The 26,659-nt window shown below is 36.9% G+C and overlaps 1 protein-coding gene across 3 annotated transcripts in view; it reads right to left on the reverse strand.

Annotated features, from left to right (window-relative positions):
* PTPRZ1 (protein tyrosine phosphatase receptor type Z1) overlaps positions 1-26,659 on the reverse strand; it is a 169,411-nt gene that overhangs the window by 43,216 nt on the left and 99,536 nt on the right. For all 3 annotated transcript variants that reach the window (XM_032644000.1, XM_032643999.1, XM_032643998.1), the window contains exons 7-11: positions 20,735-20,892; positions 20,417-20,567; positions 11,338-11,522; positions 9,781-9,907; positions 3,063-3,109 (exon numbers count right to left, since the gene is read on the reverse strand). In XM_032644000.1, coding sequence (XP_032499891.1) covers positions 3,063-3,109; positions 9,781-9,907; positions 11,338-11,522; positions 20,417-20,567; positions 20,735-20,892 — 668 coding nt within the window. The remainder of the gene's footprint in view (positions 1-3,062; positions 3,110-9,780; positions 9,908-11,337; positions 11,523-20,416; positions 20,568-20,734; positions 20,893-26,659) is intronic.

The following is a 26,659-nucleotide window of genomic DNA, read 5'->3' on the forward strand; positions in this document are numbered from 1 at the left end:
TCCTCACCAGTGGTATTTCTTGATAAAATTTTGCATTGTGTTTGATGCCTTTTTCACAAGGACAACCAGGAGATTTTATCAAATAATTTCCTGAATAAATATTCCCCTAATCTTCAAGCCCAGAAACTTCATGTAAAAGGAAATAAGAATAGTTTGTCTTGACTCGCTCTTGGTGAAAGATAGTCTTCTTTCCTTAGAAGTTCTCACAAACACTTGTTTTATAATCTGATCCAGAGTTTCTCTGAGGATCAATGTTCAACTTAGCAATAAGGAGTTTCTGAACTCTTCCTCATTTTTGCAAATCTGCATATTTGCCTAGTTTTCTGGTATCACTCCACACTCTTACCCTTTATCAAGACTTTCAAACTTTTTTTCTGCTCTATTCAAATCTCCATTTCCTTCTCTCCTCATTCTCAGCAGACGGCTTTCCTGGTTATAGAGAAAGTAGAAGCCACTAGACAAAAACACACCTCTTCCTAATGTTAAAACATCAAAAACCGGGACCAACAAAATCCACCCCTGCCTCTCTCATCCTGTTGTAACTGAAGAGATGTTCCCCTTCCTTTCTATTTCCTACATTTGCATTCTAATCCATTCTCTATCATCTTCTCGGGAACTGAATACAACTATTTCCCTCTATTTTGTATTTAAAATTTTTCGCTTTCTTGAATGGATCATTCTCATCAGCTTAAACTCAGATCTCTCCTATTTAAAAGGAACATAAAGGAAAATCTCTAATTCAACGTCTAGTATTCATTTTACCTCTCCCCTTCTCTTCACAGTTAAGTTCCCAAAACACATGTCATCTATCTTCTCTATATGATCTGACAATTTCTATCAAATCCCACAGTAACACTGCTTCTCTTCCTCTTTTCTTAGATTCCCACACAAACCTCCTTTATCATCCTCCTATCACAAGCTACGTAGATGTCTATAAACTTGTTCTTAAAACATAATGCCACTCACCTTTTCTTCTATTTGATCTTTTGGAAAAAAAACTATACACACATTAAACACACATATCCCTTTCATTGCTTTCTTTTCTAGCAGATTTTAGACTGTGAGGTTCAGATACCTCTTAAAATCTGGTGAAAGTGATGGACCTTTCATTAATCCCACCCAACTAAGTCTTGTACATCTCTATGAGGTCATATTATCTCATGTCAACATTTCAAGAAGAATATATGATTCATGTTCTAAGATTACTTTATACATATCTGAAACCACAAATATTTTAATGGACACTGTTTCCTATAACTTCTTATGGAGTTATTGTGAATCTCTCTTTCACTATGGTTTGGACTACTTATATTATAAAGGATCACACCTGTTATCCTTCACAACTTCTATTAAAATTTTTTTATTGTAAAGCCTTGATTGTGCTGGAGATACTTTGTCTTTCAAAGTCATGCATTCCTATTGGAAGAGAATTTGAGGAACATCTCCCAAACTATTCATTTCCATATTCAAGCTTAGAACCATCACTGATACATTCCAGATGTTTGCCAACCTCCATCATTCATTCCTGCATGAATCGATGAAAGTGAATAGTGTTATGAAATGTGTTTGTGTCCCCCCTAAATTCACATGTTGAAACTCTACACCCCAAAAGTGATGGTCTTAGGAGGTGGGGCCTTTGGGAGGTCATTAGTATTAGATGAGGTCATAAGGTGGAACCCTCATGAATGGGATTAGTGCCCTTCCTTATATTAAGAGTCATGAAAGATTGCTTCTCCTGCTCTGCTCTCCACCATGTGAAGACACAACAAGAAGTCTGTAGTCAACAATCCAGAAGGGGCTCTCATCAGAACCCGGCAGTGCTGGTGCCCTGATCTCAGACTCCCAGGTTCCAGAACTGTGAGAAATAAATGTTTGCTGTTTCTAAGCCACTTAGTTCATGGTATTTTGTTATAGCAGCCCAAACTGGCTAAGACAAAAACCAATGATTTGTAAAGATAATTTCTTTTTCTTGCCTTTGACTTGATTCTGGTAATCATTTATAGGTATATTCATATCCACATGCATGTGCACACATGCGTGCATGCAAACACACACAGACACACAGAGATATCTTTAGCTGAGTTCTGTGAACTCTTGATGAAATGCGGACTGGTCATTTTGGTAAAATAGTCCTTTGTAAGAGAGAATTGCCATAAGATAAATAAATTACTGAGGTAATTATATCTGTGAAAACACAACCTAATTGCTATTTATTACTAGATAGTGGAATTAGTTTTCACAAGTTACCAGCTCATACACATATATGTACTTATGGACAAATTCATACTATCATTAACAACAGAATCTGGCTTTAACATATAGTCTCAGTTATAATGAATAGCACACTTGGGCTTAGGATGAAATTTTGAATATAAGACACAAACAGTCATTTTCGCTCTATTTCAAAAATTAAGACAATGTTAAAATTTATAAATATCCTTAGATGCCCATTTACTTAAAGGACCTTGTGCTAGCAACTGACATTTATAATATGAGTAGTCCAAACAAAATTTATAAATATCCTTAAGTGCCCATTTACTTAAAGGACCTTGTGCTAACAACACACATTTATAATATAAGTAGTCCAAACAAAAATAATCAAATTAAATGGGCAAAAGAATATATGCAATTTATACTTTGACTCATATTTATTATCAATCTGTCAATCATTGGTTAAGTTAGTTAAAAATAAGCTGTACTAATATTAAGGATTGCTTAAATATTATTTTAGTCTTTTAGAAACATTTGAACATGAAAAAATTTCAATTTGTGGCTATAGTTCATAGTTATCATTATTTTTAAAGTTCACTGTTTTTCTAATTATCAACAAACCTTTTCTATCTCTTTTTAAAAATTATACCAATTAAAGTTTCTTCCAACTTCTTCATAAAAAAAATCATGTATATTAATTACATGTCTATCTACAAAGCTCAGCAACTAATCCCACAAACAATGAATAATGCAACATGAACTTTTTATTAATGCAACATCTGAAACCTAACTGGTAATCCAAACCAGACTTCTTAATTTTAAAGCACTTGAATAAAAAGTAGCTATGATACCTTAATTATTTCTTCAGTTCCAATTAATTCAGGAAAGAGGTCAAGTTCTACAAAATTAAAAACAAAATTATTAACATTTTTATTCAACGATTTCAGCCTTATGGGTCAACCGTTGGATGAAAGAGGGAAAAGGGAAAAGAAAGACTGTTAGTTTGGAAAATACAGAATTGCCCAAAATAAAAATTTCGAATTTCAGTTTTCAAGGCTACTGAATGTTACATAACACAACACTACATAAACGTACAGTAAACTGCACTCAAAACCTTCATCTCTATCCTCCACTCCAACTCCCTTCCCTATTCTCACCCTAACTGTGATTGAAGCTCAGAAGGGAGAAGGGGACAGTGAGGCTGATATTACTGGGGGTAAAGAAACCCAAGTAATTTTTCATCAGTGTAGACTTACTTTCATTCTTAGCATGGCTGATAAAAGCATAGTTGGGAAAATGCCAGGGGAGAATTGACGGATTTATTTTCTTATTCAACTACTTATTCCTCCAGGTCCACTTCTGACTGAAGCTCAAGTAGGTCTTTTTATTCTTCAGATTTGGGCTCATACGTATTTGTGCACAGGGTACTGCACCAGATAAAAGGAAGAATGTTTTCCAGCAGGTCCAGCCTGGATTGGCAGCAGGAAGGACTGACCAGGGTTAGCCCCACACCTTCTTCCCAGGGATACTCAACTAATGCCATCTATGCAAGGAATATAATGACTAGGATCTTTTAAGTCTGATTTTCCCAACTGGCTAGAATCAGCGTATTTCTAGTCCCTGGCTATCTCAATCCTAAAACAAGACCCGTCAGTAAATGTTAGGAAAGATAAGGAGCTGGTTCCCTCTCTCCAACAAGGAATGTAGCCCCACTGCCAAATTACTGAGGAGCTCGAGGACCACTTTTCCTCACTCTTCATCCGAGCTGCATCAGGAAGATGGGAGACAGGGTAACTGTGAGGGCTTGAGCATTATTACAAAGATGCCCTTCTTATGCCTATTATTTTAGAGAATCTCATTCCATCTCCGAAGTTTATGCTCTTCACTATCCTACAGCTGCTTATATTCTATTTTTTATGCCTCTATAGATCCTCAAAGGAAATGCATAGTCTATAGAATTTTCAAAGGCATAACTGAACTAACATTAAATATTTATCACAAATCAGGCCTGTTTTACAATATAGACTTTCTTGAGTTTATTTTTTATTTTTTTTATTTATTTTTTTTTTTTGCGGTACGTGGGCCTCTCACTGTTGTGGCCTCTCCCATTGCGGAGCACAGGCTCCGGACGCGCAGGCTCAGCGGCCGTGGCCCACGGGCCCAGCCGCTCCGCGGCATGTGGGATCCTCCCGGACCGGGGCACGAACCCGCGTCCCCTGCATCGGCAGGCGGACTCTCAACCACTGTGCCACCAGGGAAGCCCGAGTTTATTTTTATGATAAAATTTCTAGGTATTAAGAAATGTAAAACTATAAAATATAGGTTATGTGCCCAAATTCTATTTAGACGAGAACTCAAGTAAAACATAGAAGTAAGCCCAGGCCCCATGAAGATTTAGATAAAATTAATACTCTTGACTATTTAATTATTTTAAAGTTACTTACCCTGAATAATTTTCGATGCTATAAAAATGAAAATATTCATGGGAAACAATCATAGTCTTAAATCTTAACTCTCAATTATTATTTTTTTCTTGTTAAAAGAAGGAATTTGAAAACTTTCATTTGGATCATTAGTGTTCTCCTTTTTCTATTTTTGTCTCTGTGAAACCCTTTCCCACCCTGTTTTTCATGCTCTTTATTCTTTATATTTTTAAATTAAAGTGATTTCAATAGTCTGAAACTGTGTCTCTATAACCTCCAAGGAAACCAATATATGTGAATTTTAAAATGGGTGGCAACTAAACTGTGAGAGAGAAATAAAAAAACCTTTAATATGATTTTTTAAAAACTACAATTAGAGAAGTTCATGCATGTAAAAATCTCCCATTTCAGCATGTAAAACAATACATAATTTTATGTATCCTTATGTATCCTTTTCATGCACTTTTAAAATACTTCAACATTAATAAGGGCAAATCATAATCAACTGCTTGTTAAGTGATATATATATATTACACAGATTTTTCTCTGTTAAGAGGCAACCGAAAAACATCTCAGTGAGAGTCCATCCTCTTCAACGTTCTTACAGAAGTGTTTTTAAAAACTGATCTAACTTCACCTAACTTTATACTTTTAATGAGCAAAGATAATTCTCTTATTTATTGTCAGGGTTGGGGTGGGGTGTATATAATTATTACATTGAGGACTGATTTTCTTTTCTTTCAGTACTCTCTGTGTGTATTGCATTCGATTAATTTTTATCGTTTGACCAGAGCATAACTTAACTGTATAGATTATGTTTCCTATTAAGTTAAAATACATAATTCTACTCAATCATATCCTCTAACGTGTATCAGGATCAGTGAGTTCTACTATAACTGGCTTTGCTGTTTACCGCAATAAGAAGCAAGAAGTTTCCTTTGGGCCCCTTCAGGCCCTAGGGGCAGAACCTATGGGTCCAAGTAGCGCTTTGATCCTTCTTTATTTCATGGCACATTCATGGGTGAATATGGCACCCAAGTATGGGTGCCTTCGTGTTGGTACGTAAAAACCCACTTTGAAGGATCTTCATTTTGGTTTCCTACTAGACTCAGATCATTTGAATTGACCGAAATTCTGGGGTTGCCCAGGAACACGTTAATAGCCCTGCCCAAAATAATCTAGAAGTGTTTTGCTGAGCCTCTTCAGAACAATTTTGAAATAAAATAATTTTGAAAGGTTGTTTCTATCTCCCTGGAGGATCCGAGCCATAATCCTGGGTCTGAGAGCTCATAGCACTCAAGGTCTAGCGCTGCTGATTGGCACAAGGTCTCAGAATGGGTACACTTTGGCCTGCTGTTTTCTTGCAAATAATAACTAATGTTTTAGTGGCCACTGGTCTGACTCAGGCACATACATTAAACAGATAAAAAATTATACTGGTTTACAGAATCTTCTCACTTCATCAAAACAGACTCCATGAAGGATACAAAAAGTCCAATAGTGAAGATTGTCAATATATTTTTTTGACTGAACACTTAAAATTCACATTTATGTGATAATAGAACAAAACCTATTGGTTCATTCTGGTTTTGTTTTGAGGCACATGCAATGTTAGATTCTCTAAAAGAGCATGTTAGTCACACATTAACATTCCATAACACAAAAAAGCAACACTGATGTAGGTTGGCAAGCAAGGCTTATTTAATTGTTTGAAGGTTTTAAGCCAAGTTTCACAGTGCAAAAAGGCAAAAGCAATGTAAACTGCAATCTCTTTGAAGTGTGATTTTTAAATATCATTATATAATAACTCCTGTAGTGTAGTATGGTACAGGCTGAATAAGGACAATATATAGTGATTTAACAAAGACAATTGTTATACAAATGAAAAGCACACAATACAGGAAAATGTGTTGATCCAATTCACCATGCATTTAACACATATAATTATCAAGGCCCTAAAACATGTAATTAAATAATGTCCTCTATAACTATTTCATAATTAGATCTACATTATAGAAACGAGCATTATTTTAGTTACAACCAAATAAAAAAGAAAAAATTCTAAAAAAGTTTTTAAAAAGAATATCCATTTTGTTTAACCTTAAAAAGGTTTCCTCGACAAATTTAAATTGTTTCTGGACATGAGTTTATGCATTTATCTTAAAATAGCGATTTATAATAAATTTAATGGACACTAATTTATGGTGATACTGTACACAACAACAAATGTAATTAAAACGCACAAGTGATAAATTAATCAAATTAGCCAAAGTTAAATGCACAATTTGGAAGATTGAGTTTTCCTTCACAGATATTGATTAGAATATTTAAAATCTGTGACGGAAGGAATGAGGGCAAGTATAAGTGATCTCCTTCATTCCTTTTAAACAAAAGCAACAAACAGTACAGTATTTAGGAAACAGCTTACCCAAAATAATAGAATAATTCAATAGGGTACATTACAATGTTACTAAGGTAATGAAACAACATGATTAACAGGATGAAATGGTACTAATAAAAACCATGAAATAAGCAGCAAACTCAAAAGCCACTTACATCTATATTAGCCACATAAATCATAAAATTTACAAGTCTTGTAGGTACTACCACACTAAACCACAGGATAGAACTGCTGTCAAGACTTTTACTGTGATATATTTACCAAAGAAACAATCTTTAAGGTAATGTAATTTCAATAATGAACTGAAAATATATGGGCTGAAATGCCATTGTAGTCTTCACAATCAGAAAGAATGAGTTCTAAGAAAGAACTAATATTTTCTTTATAAAAATAGGAAGAGCCCAAACTTTGGGTAAATTGGTTTTTGACAAAGGACTTTTTGGTAAAAATAACTAAGCAATAAACTAAGTTTTTAACCCTTGGCTTTTAAGAGTAATATCATAGTAAAATATCAAATCAAATACCATCTTTTACCAAAACATGTACAAAATGCTCTAAGGGACTGGGATATCCATGGAGATTAAATGATGTGTCCAAGCTAGCACCTCATTAGTTCAATGGTGTCCCGATCCTTTGAACAAATAGAAATTAAGTTATAATACGTATTATTTTGTACAAATGGTGTAAGTGCTACAAATGATACAAGTACGTTATACTTTGTGCCAGTACAGACTCAGTCTAAAAGGATCACTCAGAAATCACTTCTGTAGAAAATAGACATTTGATCTGATTTTCCATATGCAATAAGCTTCTCTATCAAAAATAAAAAACAAAAAAATCAGAAAGTCTAAACTTTTAGCATAGTGGCTAGAGTAAGAAAGTGTACAACATAAATAGCTAGAATTATTTTTTGTAAACTCCTGGGAAATTTTTTTTTTTTTTTTGCGGTACGCAGGCCTCTCACCGCTGCGGCCTCTCCCACCGCGGAGCACAGGCTCCGGACGCACAGGCCCAGCAGCCATGGCCCACGGGCCCAGCCGCTCCATGGCATGTGGGATCTTCCCGGACCGGGGCACGAACCCGTGTCCCCTGCATCGGCAGGCGGACTCTCAACCACTGCGCCACCAGAGAAGCCCCTGGGAAATTTTTTTATGTTCAGAAATTAGAGTGGTATAATCAAACCAAGATAGTAAAGTTAAGTGAATGCATTCAATATATTAGAGGAGATTTTTATATACCACAGTTAAACAATTCACATATGATATTGGCCAACATGGTCAATGGTGCACTGCTACTGATGTCATTTTGGGCATGGATCAATATGGGGAACTTTGGTGAAGGATGACATTCAATGGAGGGGCATGATATGGTACAGTGAAACCACGGTCAGTTAATTTGATACTCACCTTTCAATAAGACTTAGAGCTCACATTCCATTTTAAAAAACCCTGCTTTTGAAAAATAATGCTAAATAAAAGCAATAGGAAAGATGGTTATACCCAGGACATGAGGCAGATTATAAGAAATATTATTAAATAATGATTTTGCCATCATGAAAGTAGTAATATTCGTTAGCCATCAATGCTCTAACTTGGGAAATATCTTGGCAAGTTTTGTAGCCTGTGGTTTGGAAGGATCCATAATCTAACATCTAACGCTCTGACATATATTCTTTAACTTAAAAGTTCAACTAATGAGAACAACTATGATGGGGTAACCAATGAATGAGCTTGTAATAGATTACAGCCCTGCTATGGCATATAGACCACAAAGGCAAATCGACAGACATCAGTTTTCCTTCCATATGTAAAAGTAAAATACACTACAATTAATATCACTTGTAACCATCGCCATTAAAAACTTGTGAAAATTTCAGTGAGTAGCCTCATGATAGGGATGGGCAAAGAATATTTACATTTGTGTATGTATGTTTGCATATATTTATGAACATGCATGTGCATGATGTGTATGTGTGTATATATATATATATATACGCATACACACATATGTACATATATAATTCCATTCTATCACTTTAAAAATGCTTATACTAACAAAAGGAAGGCTTTAATTTAGTTATGTAAATTTGTAAATTGTCAAATTACGACGGTCAGCACTTCATTCAATTATTGCATATGCCTTGAGATCAAAGATTTTCCTGTAATACTTAGAGAAGATGCATGCAAATGAAATACAATTAGAAACAATTTTTTTGTTTGCTTTTATGGAATAATACTAAGAGGAAAGCTCCCCCTCCCCCACCAAATTATAAAAAGTGGATTAAAATATCTAAGATAGACTTTTGAGATGCTTTGTATAGATATTTCAAAGTACCACACATGATCCTTGAATCACGTATATACTTACTACAAAATGCTTTGGGGGCTGAAAGAGGAAATAAACACAAATGAAACCAACTCTTTATTTTCCAAAATCAAAGACTTTATATTTACTTAGCTATTTTCATTTGGTGGCCAGTGCAGACATTACCATAGGTTTTGCTGTTCTTATTTTACAAATAGAAAACTTCAATATTAAGAATAAATTTACTTTTTGTGCTGCACCATATCTGCTGAATGAAAAATGAGTTCCATGCTTTACAAAATTACCTGATGATCCAGACTATAAAGGAAATAATTTTGCCTTTTGGCCAGAAGAATATAAAGTCAGAGAGAAAGCACCAATGCATTCATAAATTAAACTAGCCTCGTTTACTTAGATAAGGCATATCAGGGGGTCACTTACCAGGGTCATTGGAAGGCATGTCCACAATCAGCTGGTCGCTGTATTTTCCATATAAGCCATTAGTGCATATGGCTACTATTTGAAGAACATAACTCATATTGGGTAGTAAATTATTAAGAATAGCACCCTAAAAGAAAGGTGGCAGTAATTGTACAAATGTATTATTCTCATAGGAGTACTAACATGCTAGACATCGGTGCTTAGAAAAGATTTTCTCATTTGTCAATAGAAAAATTTATATTTTATTAGCCTGAGAAAAAATTCCATGCAATGTTGTTAAGTTGAACTTGTGATATTTGTGAATTAGGGAGATACTGGAAAACTACACTTTTTTTTTCTTTTACAAATCAGATCTAGTATTAGAAAATTTCGTATTTTAAATATTTATTTAAAATTTCTATGTAAATAGAATTATTATCTTCACATCATTATGGAGTGAAAAATAGTATATTCTCATAAATCCCACAACTTTCTCAATTCATAGTGTCTTTGTTCTAGACATCTGAATTAAAAAGTTGTTACAAATCTCATTATTTTGTTTATATAATATTCAACACCAGCTTTTGTTTAAATGCAGGTTCCTAGGGCTTGAGTGACACCCCAGTGAGTGTCTGTATTCAGAGTTCAATGTCTTGGACCTATACTGGGGGCTTTCTTGAGGGGTTTTCTCAGCTATACCTCAACACCTCCCTTCCAGGGCAAAGCTTAATACTGAGATGTTCAGGTCACAGAAGGAATCTGTACTTCATTTTCTTTAATTCTTGTGCATGGGTGGGGAGCAAGAGGACGTGGATCCTTTACTAAGGATTACCTGCCTCATGTCCCCAGAGTTCTATCTCAATTGACTTCACATCTGTTACTTGGAAATTTTTTTTTTTTTTTTTTTGCGGTACGCGGGCCTCTCACTGTTGTGGTCTCTCCCGCTGCGGAGCACAGGCTCCAGATGCGCTGGCCCAGCGGCCATGGCTCACGGACCCAGCCGCTCCGCGGCATGTGGGATCTTCCCGGACCAGAGCACGAACCCGTGTCCCCTGCATCGGCAGGCGGACTCTCAACCACTGCGCCACCAGGGAAGCCCTGTTACTTGGAAATTTGATGCAAAGAAAAGGACTTTCAAGACCCCTACTCTATTTCCCTTGTGTTGATTCAGTATGATGGGGAAACAACATACGAGGGTATGAGAGCACTGACATTCCAGGCCCCAATTCTTTCCCCAACGGGGAGAGCATAAAGTATTTAACTGTTCTTTGAGTCCTTTTCTTTGTAAAGAAAGGCTGCACTAGATGATCTCCAGTTCTAAGTCTTCCATAAGTGTCTACTCTACAATGTTGCTGTTGGCAAAGCTGTGGTCTCTATGTAATTCAAAACATTAGTAAGAACCTAGTGTCAACCACTGTAAGTTCTGACATAGCTAAATATAGCTTCTGTGTCCCCTTCACCCCACTAGAGAGCTTCGTACAAAGTCTAAAGTCATGAAAGGCAACAATATACAATCATTTTAAGTTCTTACCCTAAAAATTAAACTACAATACACGAAACAATTGATTTTATAGTTACCAAGTCTTGATAGCCATCTGTCAAAAACTCATGCTTGGTTTGGTCTTCTCCCTCTAACTGCTGGTACAGAACTGCGAACTTCTCAATCATGGTATCATAAACTACTCGAGGTCTCTCCCACGTAACAAGAAGGCTGGTATAATTCTCTGGGTCAGCTTGAACATTTTCTGGTTCTGAACTACAAACTTCAGAGAAAAAAAAGTACAGTTATCGATACAACTGTCACTCTCTAGGATTTCAACAAGTGAGACATATTCTGTGAACATTTTTGTTGTATTTTAATAAAGGGTAAAAAGTTACACTTTCCCACTGTGGCACTTTCGTTCATGCCATTTCCTGTATCTGAGATACTTCTTCCTTCCGTGAATGAAAAATATTGCCCGCCATATCAGTGAACAAAGGATGTTGCAGCCGTCAAGCCATCACATTACAGCTGCCCCAACAGTGCCCCCTGAGGAAACTCAGAATGACAGTGTACAGGAAACTGACCCCAGATAGCTGAGGTGCATATCAAAGGAATGATTTCAGTGAGCCCAGACTCGTGCATCCTCCGATACATAGAAAAATGCTAAATTCCTTAACTTGAGATATCTGGTTTTCTTTAATTAACAGTAGGTAATCTTTTGATGTTCTGACTACCTGGTCTTTGTTGCAAAAACTCCTGTATATCCTGGCTCCCCCTTTGCCTCTTCGGAGCAGTCCCTCAGAGTGATCTGAGAGTCCTGTCTCCTGGGCTTGAAGTGCTTACAATGTTTGTCGAATAAAACATAACGCTCAACTTTTAGGTTGTGCATTTTTTTTTCAGTCGACACCTCCTATCTCTATTTGTTGACGTCTGATCTTCCCACTCAGGAAATGTCTTGATCAAGCGCAACCTTCTCTGTCATGCACGCTTTGATCTCTGCTGAAGTGATCTCTGTCATTTTCAATTGTCTGTTTTGTTTCACCACTATTATTTCATTGCATAATTGCCTGTTCTATTACATATATTTTTTCCGAATGGGTCTTAACTCCTTTAGTAGATTATAAACATAAGAACCAGAGCTTCCTATTTCTGTATTGCCCAGAACACTGTCTTGAATATATCTGGCATACTGATTCATTTTCAAAAATAAAGGAACAAAGGATATCTTCAAGTTTATGGTGTCTTTATTACACTTGTTGGGTACCTGACAAATATGCTTAGCTCAGGGTGAGGAGAATTTCAATGATAAAAGATGGTCTATTATCAGACGTTTTGTTTGAAAATCCTTAAACTGATTAAAAATTCCCTATCACAGAAAACCAGAGAAGAACAACTAAAACTATTGTTTCAATATTTTTCAGACCTGCTGACAAAAATCCCACTTTGGCATCATAAATAGATTAAGCAGTTAATTTCAGGGAATTAGAAGATTTGTTTGTCTTAGCTGAAAAAATATACTGAAACTCATTCAGGGACTTCTTAAAATGAATTGAAACCCATGCTGGGAATCATGCCAAAAATGTAGTCCCATCAGAAAGAAAACTCTGATACTTTCTGAAATACATTCATAATGTGATCATTTGGACTAACTGTGAGGATAAAAATTACAAAATTCATGATACTCTGCTAACAAGGCAAAGTAATGAATATAATCTCTTCATAGGCCAGATAGATTTGCAAAAGAGAGGGAGAGAAAGGTCTCTAAGGCCAAAGATGATGCTCGTAGAGCATATTATGCTCGCATACAGAATCCAGGCTTTGCTTTAAAGGGATACCAGAAGTTACAAACCACTAGACGAGACCACGCAGTTTACTTAAGCCAACCAATCATCACTACTACCAAAACTATTTCCGGGATCCAACGAAAACATGCAAGCAGCAGAATCAGAATATGACCACAAAGGCTTTTTGTCTCTATCAGTCTGTAGTTTTTCTCGTGAACATGGGAGGGCACCCAAAACTAACAATTGACCTTATAAATGGAAACAAATTTTATTACAGTACTTAATAATAGATATTTTGGCATATGTATGCTATGCTAGCAATGGTATATGAATGATTCAGAGAAACATAAATACATATAAACATAAATATATATACACATATACTCTTTAAATCAATATATGAATAACTTTGTATGAGTTAGAGACAGAAGTTTTCACTGTTAAAACTATATACTACTTTTTGTTTATCGAGGATGTAGGGTGGGGTGTTCCTTTGGGAACAAGAGGACAATTCTTCCGTTATCAAAAACCACGAATTCAGAATAAGAAAATGTATTCTAATTCAGGTCTAGGCTCCATCATCGTTACTCTGTCTAGTGACAATTCTATTAGCGTCCGCCAGATGGCAGAAGACCACCAAAGCATCTCAGAAGTGAGCTGCTAACAAACTATACAGGTGGAGGAACAGGACTGCCTCAGCCTAGATTCTGATGAATCCCAAGTCTGTTTTTAAAAGACGGAAAGTGATTCTGGACAATATCATTTGCAGATTTTGTTCAAAAATCACTCCCACTTTGTACAGAGTGAGAATGATTTAAAGTGAACTATCTCTTCCTCAAAGATGAAACTATCTTAAAATGCATTAGAGTTTTATGCATGTACACAAAACATAAAACTCTGAGAAACTGAGAAAAACGTAAAATTATTAGCTGCAAAATACCCAAAGGACTACTTCCTAAATAGTGCAGGCAATTTTGGTCAGACGTCTATGTTTATCTTGCCTTAACAGTAGAAATCAGTGGGTACTTCATCAGCATTAATATAAAGTAGGACTCTGAAAAGAAATTCACATTTCCTTGCCACCAGGTTTTCATTCCTTTGTTTTCTTCTTTACACGTCTGTAAAAGCTTATTAGTAATTTGGTTAAGAGTTTAAATTTACATTGTAATTAGAAATTTATTTTTAAAACACTCCTTTTGCTTATTGATAATCATAGCTTAGTAATATGTAATAAAGCTGCCGCTGAATCTTATCTTTAGATGCTGAAATACAGAATTTTATGGAAAAAAAGATATATACTTTAGAATGTATTCAAGAGAAAGACCAGTACTTCCGTATATAGTCTATGACCTTGCCAAAGGGTTGCCCTTCTATAAGGTAGGACAGGATCTTTTATTTTTTTTATTTTTATTTTTTGCGGTATGCGGACCTCTCACTGCCGTGGCCTCTCCCATTGCGGAGCACAGGCTCCGGACGCGCAGGCTCAGCGGCCATGGCTCACAGGCCCAGCCGCTCCGCGGCATGTGGGATCTTCCCGGACTGGGGCATGAACCCGTGTCCCCTGCATCGGCAGGCAGACCCTCGACCACTGCGCCACCAGGGAAGCCCAGGACGGGATCTTTTAAATAACAATCTAGTTAATTTTATATACACTACTTGGTGTTCAGACATAAAGCTGCATAATGACTATGGAATAAGTTATTAATTTGCACAAAGTTTTCATTATATTTTGTATTGAAAATAGTTTATCTACACTCCATAAAGCTCATTATCTGGATTGAAATCAAGAAGTGTCTTCCAGATCAACATATATTCAGACACCAAATACAAGCTACCAATAAATGTAATAAAATAGTAACAAAAATATAATTTCCTTGATTATGGGGAGTTCAGAACTACAATACGTTGAGGTCCCATTTCCTTCCTTAGGAATGAAGCGCATGCCCTGGTTCCTTTCTACAAGCTACATGTGATCTGGATCACAGTTACTGATCCTTTAAGGAACACTGGCCAGGAAGGACAATCGGGTTTCTGCAAGCTTGTGGCTGTGAGCCAGGCGGTGACAAATCTGGAGTCCACGTCGAGTCACACAGAATACAAGTAAGCGCTTCAGTTCACATGCACGGGATCCTCACATATAACGAATGAGAATGTGATCTCCATCTTAAGGGAGTGGTAAATGTTCTTTTACTTAAAAACTTATTTTCAACATTCACTTCTCATCTATTTGGTTCCAGGTACTCTTGGACATACAAATAAAGACGGTGCCATCCCTGCCTATAGGAAACTCATTCCTCTAATCCTTAAATTTAGTAAGGTGTCAAATGTAATGGGTGCTTTCAGTTTCCAAATCCTAGACTCCATTTACAGAGGAATGCAAAATAAACTTTTAAAAATTCTGCCATTTAGACCAAATTAGGTTGTGCTTTTCAAAAGTACATGTTTTTCTCACTAAAAGTTGTAAAAGCTTCACACACTTAGCTCACACAAAGTCCTTTACCTTCTCATCACTTAAATGAATGGATATGGAGAGTGAATACCTCCTACATAGGAATGCGTATGCCTTGCAGAGCAAATTGCAAAAGATTAATAGGCAAAGCGTTGAATGTCATGAGGAAAAAGGAAAAAAAGTGGGAAAAGAAAAGGAAATAAATGAAGGAAAAGCACGAAGGAGGAGAACATGACACCTCTTTCCCTATGACATGTCTCGTGATTAGCTAATCACGAAAGTCAGTGCCGATGGTCGAGGGCAGGAGATAGGAGTTTCCTTCTGCCTTTGCTGTTCTATGTGCCCATCCTGGGAGAAGGGACGCATGCCCTAAGGGAGAAGGCCCAGTCTTACCTCCACGGAATATGAGTAAAAATGTAGATGGAAGTGAAAAGACAGCGTGGTGATCCTTGGGGAGTGGCAGAGAAAATGTCACTAGGTTTTTACCCAGTATTTCCCATTGTTTGAGGTTTGGTACAGTTTAACACAGCCCATGGCAAAAGTACTTCCATGAATGCACACTGATAAATCCATCACATCCTTGTTTGAGGTTTATGAGCCTCATTTTAAAAAGTATTGAGACAGGTAATTTGATGACTACCACGTGAGGAACTTGAAGACTGACAGACTCAGAAGACAATCAATATTAAGGTTGTGATTTCCCCTCACAGAGTAGCAGATCTTAATAAAACGAATGTAAAGATTGCCACAAATGTTAAAAATAACTAGAAATGATCTATCACTGCTCTGCACTTCTCAATGATTATATGCCATCCCCTTTAGATAAATAACCAAAAGAAATTTTTCGAATTCTACCTAATTCAGTCAATCTTCTCTAGGAACACAGAGTAACTTCGTCAACAGTTCCATTTGTAACATATAATCTTCCAAGAAGTAAATAATCTCCATGTCACTTTTCTACAGATAGTTAGAGCACAGAGTTAATGTACATGTGGCCTTAATGAATGCTATTTACAACTACTGACCTTCAAGAAGGTAGGTCTACTGATGAATAATGCATCATGACATTTTTCAGGAAATTACAGGAAATTTCTCATAGCTCAAATACAACATTAAGCTATGAAGACACTCTTTTCATGCTACCCTGCCTTGAAAAGCATTTTATATTTTATGGTTTTTTAAAAAAAAGTTTGCATTAAATAATATTACAATGCTAGCAAATGAGATTTAAAGTGCATTTATAATTCTACTTAACAAACAAAAGCCTTAAGCATGGAAAACTTGAATAGCACGCCGTACTTGTGAGAGCTTGCCCCATTCTATATATACAAATATATAAATGCATACACACACATATATACATGAGTGTATACATACACACAAACACATACACTACAGTTATAGGAGCTATGGGTCTGGAGCATATTATGTTCAAGGGAATGGACTGATTTGCAAACTTTAGTTCATTTAAACCTCACAACAACCATACAAGGTGGCCATTTTGAACTCACATTTTATAGGTGAGGAAACTGAGCTCAGAGAATTTAAATAACTTGAAAATTTTTATATAACGAATAAGTATTTGCACTGCGGTTTGAAACCAGAAGTCGACTGGGCTTTAAAAGACCCAGCTCTTTCCTACTGTGCGTCAGGAGGCCCCTGCTTCTAGGTGGAGAGCCTTGCTAGTGGGATAAGAGGGCAGCAGGGAGGCATCTGTTGCCTGGAAGGCAGGGGGCAAACCTGGACTTCACCTCCTCTACACATACGTTATGTTTGTATGGTTACTGACACGTATTTCTCATTAACTAAGAGACAGCTTTTACTAACTCCTTCAAGATCAGATGATTCCATTAAATTCTGTGATTCTTAGAAGAGCCACCGCCCATTCCTTGAAGCCAAAAATAAATGCCTTTTAATAAATGGCAACGCTAGGTAAAAATGCAAAAATAGAGGACTGAAGTTCTGGTAAAATATGGATTCATTCACAAACATTGAGTGCATTTTCCTATGAATGCAAAAATGAATAAGGCTTGATTTCCACCCTCAAGAAGTTTGCATGGATATGCAGACCTCTCATGGGTTTTACAATTACTTATAATGTATTGATATTTTGCAAAATATGTTTTTCTACAATGCATTTACCAAGAGCAGAATTCTAACAATTTTCATGCCACCTCTTACTTTTCTCATGGTCAAAATGAGGATGTTTGATATTTATAATAGCAAAATATATAAATATAATCTGAATGTCCCAAACTGAGAAACTGATTTAATAAGTTGCTATGACTATACAATGGAATAGTACATAAAATTAAGAATGTGATTAATGATATATTTACATCATTAAGTAAAGCAAAATCAATAAACAGATAAGTGTGGTACAGCCTGATTTTTGTGAGATACAATAATATAGTTTTAATTTAAGAGACAGACCTAGGATATTCCTCAAAGTCCTCATAGCAGTTATCTCTGGGTAATGACAGTATAAGGCATTTTTATTTTCTCCTGTGTGCTTATCTATATTTTCTCCTTTTTTACAATGCTCATGTAATAAAAACATTTTCAGACTAAATTTAATAAAGATTAAATCCTGAAAATAAATGCAATCCTCAGTTCTTATTTTCAAATTCAGTTCGAGAAAGTAGAAGGGCAATAGTGTATTAAGGGAAAAAAAAAATCACAGGAATATGCACACGGAAAATACGTGCTTGGTGAATGCAAATACTCATAATGGAAAATGCAAGAATTCAATTGTCCTAGTTTTTGAAAAGAGCCAATACAATGTTTAAAAAAGTTTCATGTCATTGAAGTCATCAGTTTTTATTATAAAATTATGTAAGCATAAATTATGTTCCCTTATAAAGCATAGTGGAGAGAGCTTTGAAAGTCTGTAGAATTAGGAAGACCTGGGTTCAAATACTGACTCCAGCCTTTTACAGTTCCATGAACTTGGGTGAGCCACTCAATATCAGCTTCCCAAACTATAAAATGAGGAAAATACGGCCAATGCTTGTTTGAACACACGGGTCTATTACTGTTTTTAGTATTATTTTTAGCCTTCATCCCTTAACTGTGAAAAACAACAATGATGTACATTAAAACGGAAGGGTTTACATGTTAAACGATGCAAGAGGCACCCATTGAGCACAGCCTGCCATATTTTTATTATATATGCAAATGGATTTTTTCAGTCATTTGGTGACTATTTGATGAATGAGAGCTTTACTTTAGCCCAGCAAAGGAGGTAAAGTGATAAAAGACTTAGTTACTTCCTTCCTGGAGCTCAGACGGTGGTGGGGGACAGAGAAGTAAACAGACAATATCCTACAATGGCAACTGCTAAGAAGTGTGGCTGCCCAGCGCATAGGAACCCCAGACGAGCATCATTCATCTTGCACCCTATGGGCACGGCACCTTCACGAGGGCACAGTCCTGTGCCCCCGAGCCAGAGCCAGGCTTGGTAGGGGTGGAGGTAGAGTCAGAGATGGCTCCTCAGTGGAGGCAATGGTCTACCTGAGTCTTGAAGAACAAGGAGGAGACCAGCAGGGAAGAACATGCAACCTGGGAGAGTGTGGTCTGCCCCCTTCAGGGACCTCATAGAGGTCGGGATGAGGGAAGGAAGTTGGCCAGGGAGGGGTAAGCACTAAGGCCAGTAAGCGCTGAATAGGCCCTACCATGTCATGACAAACTGTTTGGATTTTATTCTAAAAGCAATGGGAGCCACTGAAGGGTTTTAATAAAGTATAACTAATAAAAGTACATGACCAAAAAATCGTATTTATTTACTTTGTCATTTGGTCATTTGCATTTCGGAAAAGGAGATGGGTAAATCTGTTTCTTTTTTCTAATCAACTGTGTATTATTTACCAGACAGGAAGTTTTAGTATTTACTATTTTGGGTAGAAATATAATTAAATGTCCTCACTTTGGGGCAATTTAATTTGAAACAATGTCACATTAAGTGCAGCTATTCATCACTGTTGTCTTGTGCTCTGTTGTTGTTAAAGGATAAACAATTCCCAAAAATATCACATCGAAACAATATAAACATGCTGTTTTAATGCCCAACCTTCAAAAGCAGACAATTATTGAATTAATATTATACACGGCCAAAAATTCATTGCAGGATGGGGATCAAAGAAGACCATGTACTTGGAAAGGTTTTCAGTGCCCAAAGCAAAGGCCACTTCAACTCTTTCTTTCATGAACCAGTGCACCCTCAGTGTGAACTGAAAAGAACAAGTCAGTAGATGCAACTGATTGTGTCCTCTGGACACTTTCAAAGGCTTCTGACTGCTGTGTCAGCTTCAAAAGACTCCAGAGACTTTCCCTCCTCTCCATCGCCTGGACTTGACAAGGACAAACTTCTTTTCTTTCAAAGAAAGAAACTGGGGGAAAGACTCACTTTTTATTCATTAATAATTCAGTGCCTTTGGTTTCAATCCTTACTAGGTACTAGGCTTCTCTGGGAGCTGCCAGCACAAGGATGAGTACTTATTTAAAACCCAAATCACACATCAAGACTCAGGTCAAATGTGGTTCTCCCACGGAGATTCCCTAGTCATCCCAACCAGAAGTGATCTCCCCAAGCTCTGAACACCTCACCTCTTATTCATCCCTCTCTTATAGCTGTTAGCTCAGGCAAATGACACAAAGAATGTGGAGGTGTGTATGTGACTTTGCCACCTATTACTATGTATTTTAGAAAAATTACTTTCCTTACTGAAACTGTGTCTCTTGTCTGCAAAATGGGGTTATTCATGTTGGAAAGACAGATATTTTTAATTGCCATTTTATAAAAATGGCAACTGAGATTCAGAGAAGTTAAAGTGCTTACCTAAAGCTACAAGGCTATAATCAAAATATTTCCAAAAATCAAAGCCTTGTATATTTTCCACTATACCACAATTACCTCCTACAAAATTATACTTCAATACACACCTGCTTCATGAATCTCTTCCTTTCCAGTATATGAGGAAAACACCTGCCTGGAGAACTTGTACTGTTGTTCTCGAAAATTATTTTGTAAGTAGTCCATCAGCATGACATAACCAGACTGTTGCATTGTAAGAACTTCACAAAAAACAGCCAGCTGGAAAGAAGATAATTTAACATATAGTAACACATAATTTAACTGTGTATCTGCTTCAAAGGCATATCGGCAAGTGCTTTAAAACAGATATTCTATAGTAAAGCTTAGAAAATAATTCTTTCAAGATTGCTTCAAATTACTTCATTTGTTTGAATTTCCAAGATTACCTGGCTTTCAGAGATGCTAACTGTATCTTTAAAAACAACCCAGTCAACGGTGTCTGTGCAGGGAGGAGATGTCAGGGAGCCATTGTAAGTGTAATACTTGTCGGTTGAGTTTGGCAGAAGGTTCAGCAATGTGAATGGATCCAACACAGCCTGTTTCCCTACAAAGGAATCACACACATCTCAGCTGAAATTCCAACAGTGGAACTTAGCTGCTCAAAGCTCCTATGAAACAAAGACATATGCTTTGGTATGTATTTAATCAGAACTGAAATTTTAAGAACATTGTAGGGGCTTCCCTGGTGGCGCAGTGGTTGAGAGTCCGCCTGCCGATGCAGGGGACGCGGTTAGTGCCTCGGTCCGGGAGGATCCCACGTGCCGCGGAGTGGCTGGGCCCGTGGGCCATGGCCGCTGAGCCTGCGCATCCGGAGCCTGTGCTCCGCGGCGGGAGAGGCCACAGCGGTGGGAGGCCCGCGTACCGCAAAAACAACAACAAAAAAGAACATTTTCGATTTATTTCAAAAATGGTGATAAAACTGGCATACTCTAAATTTTCTTGCATATATCCCTACATAGTGCTAGATGCTTTATCATTACATGGGCAAGATGCTGGAGAGATTATTTTTACCTATGAAAGATATTCAGAAATCATATGGCCATCTGAATAGATACAGTAAAACCATTTGATAGGATTTAATACCAATTTGTGGAAAAGAAAAACTAAACCTTATTCTGATGAAGATATCTTCAAAAGTCTATAATAAACATCATATTTAAAAATGACTTATTGAAAGTTTTTCCCTTAGAGATAAAGAATGAGACAAGGAATCCTTCTACAATACCACCATTTTTATCTAACATTGAACTGGAGGACTGAGACCATTTATTTACTTTATTTATTTACAATAAGGTATGAAAAAGAAAAAAAGAGTCATGAAGATTGGGCAGGAAAAAATGATGTCATCATAATTTTCAAATAACTTAGCTGAGCATGTGAGATAGTGAAAATAATTTACAGACTATTAGAACTAATAAGTGTGTTTAGCAAAGTCACTGCATGCAACACCAATATATAAAACTTAATTGTACTTTTATTAACTGGTAACAAACAATAGAAAATGAAATTTCAAACAATATAACATGATAGCAACAAATATCAAATACAAGTAAATCTAACAAGTGATGTGTAGAACATCTACACTGAAAATTTTAAAACTTTGAGAGAATTAGATAAAACCTTAAAATGGTGGGAAATATGTTAATGGGAAGATTCAGTATTGTGAAGATGTTAATTTTCCCCAAGTTGTTTTACGGAGTCAATGACATCTTAATCAAAATTCCAGATGGGTTGGTGTTGGGGTGTGTGTTTGTGTGTGTTTGTGTGTGTATTAATTGACATTCTGTTTTTAAAATTTAAATGTAACCACAAAAAAAGTTAAGACAATCTTGAGCAATAACAAAGGTAGGGATACCAAGTAGGAAGACCTACTATATAAGGCCACAGAAATCACGATAGTGAGATATTTATGCAAAGATGGAGAACTATGGAAGAAAATAAAGAGTCCAGACACACACATATATGGTTACTTGATTTAAGACAGAAAAATTACTATGTAATGAATGATTAACCTTTTCAATATGCACTGCTGTGTCAACTGGATATCCTTATAGAAAAACATGAATCTTTATTCCCTACTTCACACCGTAAGCACAAATCAGTTCTGAATAGAGTGTGGATCTAGATGTGAACAGACTAATAAGGCTTTTAGAGGAAAACATAGAAAATTATCTCCATAACGTTAGGGTAGGTTGAGATTTCTTAAATAGCATGCAAGAAGTGTTATTCACAAAGGGAAAAATGATGTACATGATACTCAGGATCTATTTATCAATAGTCCCATTAAGAGAGTAAAAAGGCAGGACAAAGAGTAGAAAATATATTTCAGATTTTATATATATATATGATAAAAATATTGATTTATTCCTGCTATATTTACAAAGATATATAACTTGTATCGAGAATAGAGAATTCCTACAAAAAATTGGTAGACCTTTCCTAAGTGTTCCATCTAGTCTTAGAACCTTGAAACAACCCAGCTAAATCCGTCTCCTTGAAGAGTCCCATTTTTGATCTTGCATCTTTCCAACAGCACTTACCAGTGGCACTGCCTTGGCCATTTTGCTCTTTGTGTACCAGTCCTCACTCATATGGGCAGCAATCTGCTTACCAGTGAGATCTGTGTTTAACTTATTTTAACTTATCTGTGTTTAACTACCCAGTCCAGTACGTGTCCTCTGCTCTGTCTTGTAGATTTAGGTCATTAAGAAACAGTCCCTGGGCTTCCCTGGTGGCACAGTGGTTGGGAGTCCGCCTGCCGATGCAGGGGACACGGGTTCGTGCCCCGGTCCGGGAAGATCCCACATGCCGCGGAGCGGCTGGGCCCATGAGCCATGGCCGCTGAGCCTGCGCGTCCGGAGCCTGTGCTCCGCAACGGGAGAGGCCACAACAGTGAGAGGCCCACGTACCGGGAAAAAAAAAAAAAGAAACAGTCCCTGACGCCAATTTAATCTAGCCTAAGTGAGATGGTACAATACAGAGTAGCAGTATACGAATTATCGGGGGAGCATTAAAAAAATATCAATGTCCCAGACCCCACCCTAGGCTGTTTTAATTTAAATCTCTAGTAGTGGGACTTGAGCATCTATATTTATTTTTAGGCTATAATTTTAGGTGCGTCTACATTTTTTTAAAAAACCGTCCCCAGGTGATTCAAACATGCAGCCAGAGTTGAAAACCTTGAGTAAAGCTTTTGCAAGATTTTAGTCTTCTTGAACCCCAAATTCCTCATTACAAAATGAAATAACTGGACCGGATGTTTTTTTTTTTTTTTAACATCTTTACTGGAGTATAATTGCTTTACAATGTTGTGTTAGTTTCTGCTGTATAACAAAGTGCATCAGCTATACAGATACATATATCACTATATCCCCTCTCTCTTGCGTCTCCCTCCCACCCTCCCTATCCCACCCCTCTAGATGGTCACAAAGCACCGAGCTGGTCTCCCTGTGCTATGCAGCTGCTTCCCACTAGCTATATATTTTACATTTTGGACCAGATGATCTTAATAGTACATTACAGCTCTAAATGAAATGAAGATTGGACACATCCAGAAAGCCTCAAGGAAAAAACTATTTCCATTTAAAAGTTAGTTATTGAATGTTACTTTTTTCTGCAATACAGAAACTTCTTCAGGAAGAAAGAAGCCTGCTAATAAAGTTATAGATAACTGCTTCCAGTCTGCATTTAAGACTAAATCTTAGAAGTAAAAACCTATTGACAGAATTGATAGTGTCATGTAGATACAACCTAAGTCGTTTTAATCCATTAGAAAATTCAAGTTACATTAGGTTTAATGGGTTAATTAGTAACTTCTAAAAGTATGTCTTCCTCTCCTCCAATGTCAAGACAAGATTATTTAGAATTCAGACTCAGATTCAAGTTCTCAGAAACTAAGGAAACTATTTTGAATATGTGAATATTTTTCCATTTTCAGATTTATGTTTTTGATATTTAGAAAATTTGTGATTAAATAACCTCTTTTTTAATCATCAACGGACTACAATTCTTCCTTTTTCTGATGAAAAAACTTATCTTACAAATGTTCTGTGGAAATGTGGACGTAGAGAATACTAATTAAGTAAGGAGCCAGAAACTGACTCACTGCTAAATTAGGTGGGAAATTAAACACCAGGAGACCTAGAAGCCAGAAAAGGAAAAACAGAAGATTTGAACAGGGATGGTGAAATAGATAACGGTCGTGAAACTGGAGAAGAAATTAAAGGAGAAATAATTAAGAGCAATGGAAAGAATCAGAAGAAAGTTTTCAATTCCTCCTTTCCTCATCTCAGTATAGAATCCATTCTTCCTTCAACGGCACTTCAATACCACTTATCTAGTCTCTGTTATGGACACGTTAACTATTTTGTACCTTTTTTTTGTTGTTGTTATGTACGCACATGTCCTAAGTTTCTTTCTGATGTCACAAGACTTTACAATTACAGTAGCATTTTCCAATTGTACCATCATCTTATGAGAAAACTGGACTAAGGTGGGGTTTTTTTGTGGCTTGCAAAAACATGCACCTCATCTGAATAACCTCACTATTACTAACACAAGAGAGAATCACACCTGAGCCAACACTGCTCTATTTGTGATCAGTCATTCACTCAGTGATCCTCTTCCTTTGAACATGAATTAATGGTTAACAAACCAATCAGATCCTCCTTCGTGGGAGGCTGATAGTAGGAGGTGGAAAGATGAGGAGGGTGAGAGACAAGGAGATAAAGACAAAGACCATGGTCAGGCCCAATGCAAGGAAAGAACCATTAAATACTTAAAACCAACTCTTATCACTTAGGACAATGAGACTTAGGGTGGGGCTACATCAACACTGCCTGTGAGGATTTTTCAGTATACAAATTCCTGGCCTGCATTTGTGATTAGGAAAGCACCACAAATCATTCTGATGAGAACTCTCATTTGAGAATCACTGATGATTTACCTGGGGTGTGTCTCCTTCTCGCAACTTGAAGGATTTCGACTAACAGTTTTTCCTTTTGTGGGCTCTGTTTGGGGAATATTAATGCATTATCTCTGATTGCTGCGGCCGCACCCTCTCTCACCACTCCACGTGAGAGCAATGTCTAACATAGAGTAGGTGTGATGGAAGGAAGGAAAAGAAAAAAAGGTAAGAAAGAGGGAAGGAAAGAGAAATGGGTTTGTCTCTTAGAGAGGAATATAGGAAATGAGCAACCAGCCCACACTGTAATAAGGCAGACTTTATAATCTGAATGATGGTTGAACAGTGTTGATTTTTTGTGTCACTCACATTATATGGAGAATATGTGACAGGATTTTAGCCACATATTCTCCATATAATGTGAGTTTAGCTGCAGTTCCTGAGCCACTGTCTAAAGACGAGCACTGCCTTCAAGTTCCCAGCAGCAATGGCTGGCAGCCAATGTTGGGAAACCTACCGTTTATGGGGCACCAGGGTTTTTTCTAGACTCTGAAATAGGACTAAATTTAATCCAAGAACTCTCAAACATTTAACTTTGGAAGGACTTAACTTATTTAGTTTGGACAGATCATATCTCACAACCACTCAAATCAGACTGTTTCATATGTGTTCTGGACATATAACTAATATAAATCTCTACAATATATTAGAACAAACTTTTTGGACAGACAGGTTCTAAATCCTAGCTCTACAACTGTATGGGCTTAGGTGTCCTTGCTGAGTATATGGAAATATTAAGTATATAGTAGATGGGCTGATAGGCATGGAGGATTTTATTTTTTGGTAAAAGAGGAGAGAAGTTGGTGCATGGGTAGAGAGAGAGAGAGAAGATAGATAGATAGAGGGCAGACTAGTATGTGTTTCCAGACAGCCAGGAGACCATTTGTTCTGTTTCTGAATTAAGAGCCAGGACAGAGGCAGAATGCTGTTAGGGAACCCACATTCCCAGGGAGCGTACTATGTGACAGCAGGCTCTAATGAAGCATCCCCCTCAATGGCTTATAGACAGTAGATATTAAAAAGGAAGCTTTAGTCCAAGAACATGAGCAAATTGGTTCTTAAGCTCAGACTACACCCTCCTAGAGACCCCCAGAAACAACTGAAGAGGCCTCAAGAGAGTGGCCAAAGTGCCACAGCTGCACAAATCAGGACTAACAACCAGTGTTAGTATCACTTCTGTGGTCCCACAGGCTGGTGCAAGGCCTGGGAACATTCAGGTTCATATTTTACATCATTTTAAGTTTAGGAATTCAAACTAGCTGCCTTCTTGCAGTCTGCATAGACTCCACTTTCTGACTAAATGAGGGAAAAATTAAGTGTGGCTTATGGCATTCAATGTTGAATTCTG

The sequence above is a fragment of the Phocoena sinus genome, chromosome 9 (genome assembly GCF_008692025.1).
Source record: "Phocoena sinus isolate mPhoSin1 chromosome 9, mPhoSin1.pri, whole genome shotgun sequence".
Lineage (NCBI taxonomy): Eukaryota > Metazoa > Chordata > Mammalia > Artiodactyla > Phocoenidae > Phocoena > Phocoena sinus.